The sequence below is a fragment of the Parasteatoda tepidariorum genome, chromosome 2, assembly GCF_043381705.1.
Source record: "Parasteatoda tepidariorum isolate YZ-2023 chromosome 2, CAS_Ptep_4.0, whole genome shotgun sequence".
In the NCBI taxonomy this organism is placed as follows: Eukaryota; Metazoa; Arthropoda; class Arachnida; order Araneae; family Theridiidae; genus Parasteatoda; species Parasteatoda tepidariorum.
This window is the reverse complement of record NC_092205.1, coordinates 24,740,971-24,752,990: the sequence shown is the minus strand read 5'-3', so window position 1 is coordinate 24,752,990 and position 12,020 is coordinate 24,740,971. Positions and strand designations below refer to the sequence as shown.

The 12,020-nt window shown below is 32.0% G+C and overlaps 1 protein-coding gene across 2 annotated transcripts in view; it reads left to right on the top strand.

The window, feature by feature from the left end:
- Positions 1–11,718, top strand: part of LOC107447858 (lysophosphatidylserine lipase ABHD12-like) — a 42,482-nt gene extending 30,764 nt beyond the window's left edge. For both annotated transcript variants that reach the window (XM_016062889.3, XM_071177321.1), the window contains exons 3-4: positions 5,577–5,848; positions 9,428–11,718. In XM_016062889.3, coding sequence (XP_015918375.2) covers positions 5,577–5,848; positions 9,428–10,064 — 909 coding nt within the window. In that variant the 3' untranslated portion in view covers positions 10,065–11,718. The remainder of the gene's footprint in view (positions 1–5,576; positions 5,849–9,427) is intronic.
- The last annotated feature ends 302 nt before the right edge of the window (positions 11,719–12,020 follow it).

Sequence of the window (12,020 nt, the reverse complement as noted above, 5' to 3'; positions counted from 1 at the left end):
TACTATTATCGAAATCAACTTAGTCCAAGTCTTCGTATTCACTTTCAATATTAAACAGGAAAAAAAATTCTGTAAAAAGTTGCTAATTTTAATCTGTTTTAATAAAATTTTGAATTTTATTACTCACCATTTATTGAATCCAAAACTTATTTAGGATGGTCAGTTTTTTTTCTTCCTTTGGTTCGCTGTCCGCGGAGCAGACACACCACATCTTAATATAAGATAATGCCAGTTGTAATAATAGCATTTTACTAATACTTATTATTACAGATGGACAACTGCAATAATAGATGGACAACTGCAATAATAGATGGATAACTGCAATAATAGCAGTATATAGTAAATCAGCGTAAGAGAAAATGCAGACATTAAGTTCATGCTTATTGTTTAGCTGTAAGAAAGTTATAAATATTAAGGGTGGAATACTCGCGAGTTGAAGATCACCCATCTTCAAGAAAACGAAGATTGATTTTGCTTTAAACATAAATAATTTGAAGTCCTAATGGTAGTTACAATTGACTACTTAAAGATATTATAAATAAATAAAAATGAATTGAGTTTCTACATCTTTTTACATTTTTAGTCGCGTGGCATCTCTAATCAACAAGAATTTGTAAAAAAAAAAAAAAAAATTAATAATAATTTTTTTTCAAATTATAATTAACATTTGACTTTTCCTAAGAATACTAAGTGCTAAGGCATGTGTAATTTTATAATAATATTGAAAGGTAATTTAAAATGCAAAAAAATTCGAAGCTGAAAAGACATGAGTTGAAGAAAGCGTTTTTGCAACAAAGGAACCTGAAAAAATGCGTAGTAGAATGGGAATGACGTGAAGAACGTGTCAAAGATGACCTTTAAGGAAAAATTTCCTTTCAATATCACATTACAATGAAGGACAAAAAAAATTAAAAAATGGAAGTTTATATCTGACTTTTTTCAGCATTACACATACAGCAACAAAAAATTATATTTGTGAAAAATAATTATTACTACTTTTTTATTTAAAATATATAATTCAATCAAATTATTTTTTTTAGTTATAGCACTGAGTGCCACGAATGACCAAAAATCTAATAGAAACTCAATTCATTCTTCTTTATTTATAATATCTTTAATTACTTAATCGTAACTACCACTATGACTTATATATCAAATTATTCATATTTTAGACTTGCGGCGACTGAACTTAACTTAATCGTAACCGCGACAGTTACGATCAGTAACTATCTCTGTCATTTTCACACGAAGAAAAAGCATAACCGCCATTGTAGACGCACTGCTCTTATTTTATATTTCTCCTTTTGTACTTTATAATTAAATATTAAAATAACTACTAATTAAAATGTAAGCTCCGTCTATTCATCTCCTGGACACAACCAACCACCACAGACTAAAACATACTTTGTGTCTTCTTATAATAACTAAGCTTCAAAAAAAAACATGCTAGTATAAGGCTAATTTTAATCTTTTTTTAATAAATTTATGATTAGTCGCTCGTGTCAACCCCGTTAATCTATATTTGTATTTTAATCATTGTTATTTTTAACCTGATATTATTACCTGATTAAAAAACTTCACTTGACTCAAGAATAAATAAATAGCAAATAACAGTCGACATGTTTCAAGAGCTCAAAAACAGGCTCCTATTATTAAAAATTACCAAAAGTGAATAACTTCTTGTCTCATTCACGTCTGGCAATTCTTGAAAATGGGCGTCTATTTTTGAAGCGCTTGAAACATGTTGACTATTATTTGCTATTTATTTATTTTTGAAACGAATAAAGTTTTTAATCTGATTATATCTTAACTCTTCAGTTTTTTTGGGGGGATTATTCATTTAATTCTATTTTTAATTGGCAGGGGTATAAAGCTATAAATCACAAGACAATGTTTTTTCCTATCCACTGTTTTATCATAGCTAGCTGTCAACTTATGCCCTTTTTGTAAAGGTACTACAAACCTTACGCTTTACTATTTGCTTGTTAGCTTGATAAATTTTACTTTAAAATGGTTTTGATTTCCATGACATCTAAATAGTTCATAGATTTAGGAAAAACATTTAATAATTTTGTGATTATATTATGCTTTGGCAAATTGTTTTTTAATATTTTTTTTTATAAAATTTTGTATAATAATTTACTGCACTTTAATATTGATTGATGTATTTGAAAAAAATTTTTTTTATCTTACCCCACTCTCTACTACCGTTGCGTTTACGTAACATTTTGTAGTAATGTAAAAAGCATCTTTTTTCGAAAAAAGTGATTAGGAATTAGCGCTAAGAAGACTAAGTAGATAATACATAACGTCACTGCCCACTTACTTTAAAAAAAATATTTCAAATGCATAAATTCTGATTAACTTACAACTACTTATAATATTATTGTATTAACCCAAAAGTCTTTGTTACACAGAAGTAAAGTTAAAAAATGAAATAATGGAGTTACTATAATGGAGCTTTGCCATTATTTATTAGTGGAGATATCATTTATTAGCTATTATTTATTAATGGAGCTATTATTTTAAAATGTTTTTGATTTCTATGACATCTAAATATTTTATAGATTTATGGAAAACATTTGATAATTTTGCGATTATATTGTTTTTGACAAATTATTTTTTTAATAGTTTTACTGACCTTAATATTGATTGATCAGTATTTGAAAATTTTTTTAGCTTACCCCACTCTCTACTACCGTTATGTTTACTCAACACTTTGTAGTAATGTAAAGAATATTTTTTTAAAAAAAAATGTGGTAAGGAGTTAGCGCTGAAAATGAGTTGATAATATCCAATGTGACTGCAACTTATTTATAAAAAAAATATTCGAAATGCATTAATTCTGATTAGCATACAACTACTTATATTATTGATGTATTTTGGTTTACTCGATTGCCTTTGCTTCACAGAAATAAATTTGAAAAATAAAGTACTGAACAACATACTGAAATTTCAGTGGAATTAATTCATAGCATCTTAAAATAGATTCTCTAATTAACGATGTTGAAATCGTCCTTTCACAAAAAGCCATAAAAAATCAAAATTTCAAACAAAAAATTATTCTCTGATCTAATATTTGGAAATATACTCATTAAAGATTTTCAAAAATTCCCTGGAGTCCTTATGGCGCCCTTTGTTAAACCGATTAGAGATGGTTAAATTATCCTTTTTAGATGAAATTCAATTGCGATAAAGAAAATCTTACAGCTAGCTCCCATTCAGAATCTCTAAATAAAACGCGGGACAATCCAAATTCGCATGGCTTTTATATGATGCAACTGCTAGTAAACATACTGTCCTAATGGCATATATATATATAGTACTGGTCAAAAGTTCAAACTCACTATTGAATTTTTAAAAATGAATAAGCAGCAAAGTTTTTAAACTGAAAATCACAACAAATTAACTTTATTTTGACATAGGATATTTATAGATACACTTATGCGATAAGTTATGCTATAATTTTATCCATAACTTATGATTTTCGTCTAATCTTGGATTATTTGATATATACTCCTTTAGCCTTAATCACAGCAGTGAATATTTTTGACATTCTTTCTATTAGCTTTTGCAATGTTGTAGTTGAGATCTGATTCCAACAACTAAGTAAAGATTCCCAAAATTTGGTTTGATTGGTACATCACATTTTTCTAACAATTCATAATTTAGTTCATCCCACAATAGCTCAATAGGATTAATATCGGATTATTGAGGGGACCAATCCTTGTATTTCAGAACTTTTTTCTTTCTGTACTTTTCTTTTGATGCAATGTAGTTAGTTTCTACACAGTTTCGATGAATGCTACAAATCGTTATCTTGCTGAAAAACAAATACTTGACCAACGATTCTCTGTCTACGTGGAAAAGAGTAACGCTGCAATAGTCTGTGATAATATTTTTTTAAATCTATAATTCCCTCTATTCTTACAAGATCCCCAACTTTGTCACCGGTAAAACATCCCCTAACTGTGACTGAACCCAGGGCCTGATTACCGAAAAGGCACAGGAAGCAAGTGCTTCCCCTTTTAAATTCTAGGGGGGCCCCCAAATGACTGAAATTAAGGGCCCAATTTCTTATTTTTTGTAGCCAAAAAAAAATATTAATAATAAAAGAAATAAGAAAAAAAAATGACTCCAACAAAAACTCTCGAAAAGAAAAAAAATGGGATGCTTAATAAATGGGATGCTTTGTGTTGTTTTGCCGCTAGTAAAAAAATTGGCATAAAAAAAGAGACTCATCTTGCAAAGAACCTTTCGTATAACAACAAGTAATTTTATAATTTAATTTAGTGAAATATTTAAATTTTGTCAACATATGTGCTAGCTACTCCCTCATGTTTTTGTTACTATATATAGTTGGCTACTATACATGTTGGACCCTACTTTACGTGCTTTATAAAGCACATAAAGAAGGGTCCAACATGATTGCATAGGATCTCCTTTCTAAGGTTCTAATAGTTTTCACATGGTTCTTCCCTCTTTAAAATGTATTGTTTATGGGCGAAAAATATCAAAAGTTTCTTTTGCTCAAGTTAGGGGGGCCCCAAAATCCTATTATGCTTCCCCTATTTTCAGAGGTTAATCGGGCCCTGCATACAGCCCGAGATTGTTATTGTTTACATTTCTACTGAAAACACCATCCATAGTTTTGGTTGTTTTAAAGCGTAAATGCAATTATCAAANGGATTATTTTACAACTTTCAAATTAATTAGTACATGCGCTTTTTCATACTTAGCAATAAAATTTAAAACTTTCAAAGGCTTCAGGGACCGAAAATTAATTACGAAAGAAACAAGTATTTTTTAAACAACCCATGTCAAAAAATCAAGCAATAAACTTGTAACTTATAACAATTACTTTGGCTGTTATTTACAATAAATGCATAAAATTTCATAAACCAAACTTAAATATTTCTGCTGATATGGGCATTTTTTTGAAAAACTAATTTTTTTCTTTGTTTAATTTTTTTTTCTTTTTGCTACAACTTAAAAAATATTTAATAAAACTAAACAAAATTTTCGAAGCAATTAAAAAATAATTATGAAATAATTATGTTATGAAATTTTTTTAAAAAATTCGTTAAAAATTAGGCAAGATATAATTATTCAAAGTAGTTTTTTTTTACACTGCTCTCAAGTGAGAAAAATGTGAAAAATATTTTTAATAATTTTGTAGTGAATCGTATTTGGCAACTAATGAATAAGTCTGCCTTGAACATCGTAATTTAAAGAGTTTGAAGCTATTTTAAGTAGATTTTGTACTTTTTGAAAAAAAGCTCAAAACAATCAGGGGTTTTCCACTAATTTTATTACATAGTAATATAATATATATATATATATATATAAACATACAAGGATAAAAACTTTGGCTGATAGTAAATCAAGCTTTAATTTATGACACGTAATGTTTCTTATGTGTCAAAATGAAACCTTGCAGTTTTTTTCACGGTAATCTAAGATATTAAATAGTTTTTTAAAACATGTTATGTATTTCTTAATTTTTATACTCAATATTTGCTTGAAATACTTGGTCTAAAACAGATTGATGTTTAATGCCATTAAAAAAATTCCAGGCCCTGTCTGACCCTGAAAAATATGGTTTAAGCAACACAAAACACTTCTTCGTAGAAACTTCAACTGGAGAACTCCTTGGCGTGTGGCACATACTTCCGAATAGTGCGAACTTTACCCTCAACGTTCCTTCATCATTTGATAATGATGACCAACCTGTTATTCTATACCTTCATGGAAGTGCTGAGTCAAGATCTGCTCCATACAGGAGAAGCATGTACGGTGTATTGACGAGAAATCCGCTGTGTGCCCATGTTGTAACTTTTGATTACAGGTAAATTACAGGTTTAATACAATTACAGCATTCTTTTTCAAAAATTCTTTAACCAGGTTCCATGATCCAAAATCATTACTTTTCAGAAAAATGTGAATCCTTTGCATTCCGAGTACTTCAAAATACTACTTGAATCACTAAAATACTACAAATACTAAAATACTAAAATACTCAAAATACTACTTGAAGCACTAAATCATACTAATCAGCACTAACATTAGAACATAGCTCAAATCTCAGTGCGCTGCAGCGATTCGTCGGATTTTCAGACACATACTGGGAGAATGTGTGAAGTGGGAGTCGAATTCTTGAAGAATTGGGAAAAATTGGCAGAATTGGGAAATGTTTTTCCTCAATTCTGCCAAGCACCAAATGGGTGCCAAGCACCAAATAGTAAAGTCATGAGTGGGAAACCAGTCCGTTGAACATGTTATGAAATCGATAGGAAATTAAACGTAATTCAGATTAAACTAGATTAGAATATAATAATATTTACAGGGATCAGAATAATATTAATATTTCCGCAGGTGCAATAAAAATAGAAAATAACAGAGAAAATATATGCAACTATTTACATATTCGACAAAAATCTTGCAACGACAAAGAAAAGATTATATAAGCGATTATTGTTCAAATAATGTGGCTACTAATTATTAAGGTATAAAAAAATTTAACTTGAGTGTGGTGATTGTTGATGGCACCTCAGTGGCGATATCAGTGTGGTAAGGGTTAAGTAATTAAATGTACTAATTCTCGTTTTCTAAATTATATTTTAAATGTTCCTGATCATCACAAAAACTCAATAATTCGAAAACATAAACAGAAATTTGACATGTATATACTTGCTAATTTGTTCCGATTTAGGATTGATTTCGATTCGATTTGAATATTAGGAGTCATAGTAAATGTTATCATTTAACAATTTGTTATTACACATTGGCAAAATGGGTCTTGCTTTGGATTTGATGGCGTCCACCCACTTTTCAACTGTGTTCAAGAGTAATAGTAGAGAGTGAGCATGCGTCGTCATTGCAAGTGCTGCTATGGCGATCGCTGCTGTTTTTCGTTTTATTTTCACTAGCAGGCATTTTTAATGTATTTACATAATAATATTTTAAAGTATTTTAATTAATAACGTACAATTACTGGTTTGAAGGTAATTTTAATATAAATATGAATTGTTAAGAAGGAAAAGTATTTTGTGAAGTCTTGAAACACGTACATAGGCAGGATATGAAAATCAATCTGACGACATACATCAATTGAGACAGTTTTTGCAACTCATGATTTGAAATGTTGTGGAGTTTAACGGAGTCCATCCAGAAAGAAAAAGCATTTGACCAATGGGTAACCAGAGATCGTAATCACAACTTTTCTGTTGATTCTGTATAGTTTTTTTTAAAAATATTTTATTTTACTTTGATCACCACTACAAACAACTACAGCATGTAGATATAAATCTATTAATTGTGCAAGAAACTTTTAAAAAGCAGGTAGAATCAAATAAATTAAGTTTACCTTAAATTGTTGTTTTGGCTGATCACTGGAAATTCTGAAAATCTAAACTTTCCTCATTAGCTACAAAAGTGGTCAATGTAGGGTAAATGAAAATTTTTTTTCTGTCACCTACCATCTTAGCTTTTAAAAAAATATCTGGATTTTGACTTCAGATTAAGATATGCATTGGAGAGCTATCGAGTTCGTGTCTAGTAACACAACCTTCCACTTTACTGACCTCTGAGATTTATCTTGGTATGGACTCTACAAGACATTGCAAAGGGAAGTGCTCTTGAATAATCTGTTAAACAATTAACCAAGATTTGATAGAAGATACTCGAACGTCTCTCTCAGCTGCATCCTTGATTGATGTACAGATCATAAGGAATGTTCATCCAACCATTGGGTACAATTTGGGACCAATGACACGGTACATTGTCTTGTTGACAGACAGTTTCTGTAGTAGGCTCTAGAAAACAAACATAAAGAAATAGATGGTTGTCATGGATAACACAGTAATTTTGACTTGGAGAGCCGACTTCGCACGTATTAAGGATCTTATTTTAGTCCATGTGAGCAGTCTCTGACAAGAATGCCTCTTCCACCAGCTTGAGGAGTCCTCTGGTGACAGGAAGGATGCCTCGCTTCATGCGATTTACGCCGCATGTCTCAAAGCGAATCTGAAAAAAATAATCCCAAGAAACTGAAGCGGTAACACATTACTTCATAACGGATATATCTATCCGTTATCAAGAGTACGAGATATTATTAATTTCTGCATATTGTTGGAATCTTCGGCATAAATTCAATTTCAACAATGCCAAAATTATTTCAACCTCAGTCACATCAGTCTATCTTGATAGCCTGTAATCTTGCTTTATTCGTATGAACACTTATTCTTTGGTTAACGAGATTATTTCTTCCCAACCTCTCCATAGCGTGTGGAAATACATTTTACTTTGATTTGCTCTTCTCAGTCATTGTGGTTTTTCTTGTTCTGTTTCTCATCTTTTTCTCGGCTACTGTGGTTTTCCCAGTTTTGTTTCTCACCTTTATTTTTCCCTTTTTTGTTGGCAACTTTTCGTTTTATATTACAAATCACTTACGTTTCCTCTCTTTGTCGTCTGGTAAGTCTTGATAATGGGTGGGTGTCTGTTTGTGAAATACGTCGACTGTTATTTCCTGCTTATATATTTTTAAAGCGAATGAAGTTTTTAATAAGGCAACATTTTATCATATTTCGATAATTCACTAGCAGTGATCTCATGCCCGTAGTAATTGCTGTGCCTTGTTTTGCGCAGTCAGCAGACCGACTCTCCTACTCCAGTACCCCGGAGATGAATTTGTTTGGTATACACACGCTGATGTCCACGGTAGTTGACCTTGGCAGGGCTGGCAATCGCCGTACGCATGGTTCACTGTTGACAAATGTGTGTGAAAATTCGAGTGTCTGCATTACTTACAAAATGGAGTAACCCGTTCGTCGAACTCTCATCACTTGACCACGATTAAATATGCTTAGATTACCCATTTTGTTTTTCACTATTACTGCCTACGTGAGTAATATTACTTATCTTGTCAAACTGCTTCATTTGTAAGCAACGTCCAGGCTTGCGTTAAGCTTTAAAATTGCATAAACCATCCCTCAATTGTACCTCAGAGTAAAAATTTATTTTATGTTGTTAATACCTTGGGATAGACAACGGTATCTTTTCCCTACAAAACAAATTATAATAAAAGCTTAGCCTTACAACTTTTTTTGTTAAAAAAAAGAAAGAAAAAAAATACCCTTTAAAAAAGACAACAGACGTTAATAAATTTATCTCATCTCAAAAAATAATGCCTCTGGTTGGCTTACCAGCGTTCTGGAAAAACGTTAAAGCTGCTGAAAATCTTTTACCTTGTCAGTTAAGAAAAAAGTTCTATTCTGAGCATTTTGAATTGTTAACGTAAGGCGGCGAGTTTTCAAGCATTCTTTTAGATACATAACTACCTTTATCTTTCCTAGGACACTATATGATTCTCCGCGGTTTGTTACTTTTAATATTTCTTCTTCATTTTGCAATATGTTTTATTTTCCAGGGGATTCGGCGACTCCACTTACATTTCTCCCACGGCCTCAACACTTCAAGAAGATGCCATGGCAATGTTTCTCTGGTTGCAAAAGTATGTGGATGCATCTAGAATCATCATTTGGGGTCACTCCATGGGAACAGGCATCGCAGTCAAACTTGGTGAAGCCTTGTCAAAAAGTAATCAAAGCAATCCTTTCGCTATTGTTTTAGAAGCACCTTTTACAAGCATTGCCGATGCCACACGAACGTTTCCTCTATCCTATTTTCACAGACGTCTACCCTTGTTTGAAACATTTTGTGCTCAACAAACCCGTCACCCAGACACGAATCTGAACAGTGACGAAAGAATTGGAGCTGTCACTGCACCAATACTCATTTTACATGCCGCTGATGACAGTATGGTATGGTCAGAGCAAGGAAAAACGCTATGGAAACGGGCAATAAGAGATCGCCCGTCTAACTTGCATAGACCTGTTTTTGTAGAACTGGACGGTAAACACGGTTGTGGACATAGAAATATCCATAAAGCGCCGAATTTGTCTTCCGAAGTGTTTAAGTTCTTAGAAAGTGTCAAATTATACAACATTGCTCAAAATAGTTGCCAAAGAATTTTAAAATGTGATATAAATGAAGACTACCGGTGAAATTTAGAGCTTATTTTGCATAAATTAAACAATGTGCTTAATGAGCAATAGTTTTGTAGATTGCCGAATGATCTTGGAATCAGAAGGCAAGTCGAGATGTTTCCATTTATCCTCACACTAAACTACGTCTGTAATGAAGGCACACAACACTAAACAGGGCTTTGTCCAAAAAGTAGAGTCAAATAAGAAATATTTACTTCACTAAATTAGTATAAGCCATTAAAAAATTTCCTAAGAGGCCACTCAGCTACGATGCATCACTTTCAGCGAGATTTCCAGATGTTGAAGGCGTTATAGTAGGCCTTTCATGAAATGTCTTGGAACAAGGACTTTTTACGTTGTCAACTATCTAGAAATGATGTTCTTTCATGTGAGCTTAGAAGACAGAAAACAATGATCAGCCTGAGAAAGTCATATAAGCAATGCAGATCGGCGGAAGAACTGTTATTCCCCATTTACACGAGACCTGAAATCAGGTGCGTGACGTCACAACAGGAACGAAAATCTGATTTTTCTCCTACGATTTTTTTTACCCAACTTTCAGGGAAACTTTGTCCGGTAAAGACAACTCCAAGTCAGGTCGGAAATCGGGGGCATGATGATTGGCTTGTTGTGCCACATGATAATTTTTCGCCTTCAGGAATGAGGTAAATTATACAAGCTTTTTTTCAGGCTAGTAACTTTGGAAGATTGTTTTCAGTCCTCGTGTAAATGGGATATTAACTCCTTTAAGTCGTCCTGGAAGCTAGTCAGGAGGAAGTGGGTCTTTTCTTTACACACTTTCCTCAGCTGCAAATTTTCCTTGACAATAACGTGAACGGTACTCTTTGGAATTCTTAATGTCTGAGCCATTAAACTGATACTAAAACGATGGTCTAAAACAAATTGCTCAGATGCACGCATTATATTTTCATCCGTGGTGGTCTTCCAGCCAAGGTTTTATTACCGACCTCTTCACAACCTTAAAAAAATGCCTTGTATCACAGGCAGACTTGGCTTGACACCCATCATTAGAGGCTGTATTTATCATGGAAAATGTTTTCACAGCAGTCTTGCCGTGTTTCACCGAAAATTTGATATCAATCAAACACAACATTACAGCTTGAAATGAAGTTACAGCCATAATGAGATTCACGAAAATGTTTGTTCTTATTACTAATCCCAATTGATCCGAGCAAGTTGCGACGTGTATTCTCTTCTCAGTAAAATCAAAGGACTACTCTTGTATGTTTGATAAGGTGATACAGTGAGAGATTTTTGATACATAAGTTGCGCAAACCTGCATAGCCTATTTGGAAACCCGACACTGATACTACTAGCTATGACTATCTATCCGTTACAATGTGGTGTTCAGTTAGAAACTCATTTTGGCGTTTTTTCATTACTTTAGTCAAGGATCTATAATGGATAAAGATTTGTAAGCAGCAGTATTTTTATGATTCACCACATAATATTCAGTTAGTTAACCGAATGCTTGTAACAATATGACGAGTAGCCTTGTTTTGGAATTTTGAATTTTTAGTCATGAACGTTTGCGTCGCAATATTCAGAGAAACAATTTGTGAAGTGGTTTTTAATTTATTGTACTTAAGAAAAACCATTGTATATTATGTAGATAAATCTGAGCGAAATAAAAAAAAACAATCAAATAGTTGATTTATCGTAAATTAATGATGAGTCAATGCTTTTATCCTAAAATGCTATATCATAATATTTTTACTGAATATTTTACAAATCGTGATGCTAACTGGGAAATATCTAAATAAAAACCTGGTTGAACATTTTTGTATTTACACAAACAAGTTATATAAAAAAAAGAAAAAATCTTTGCTAAAACCCAAGTTAATGTAATAGCAAAAGAACAGGTAAAAAAAAAGCGTTTATTAGGGCTGTACCTTATTAAGTAAACTGGTAATAAAAGCATTTAATTTCTATTTTTTTTTTAAAGTTAAAGCC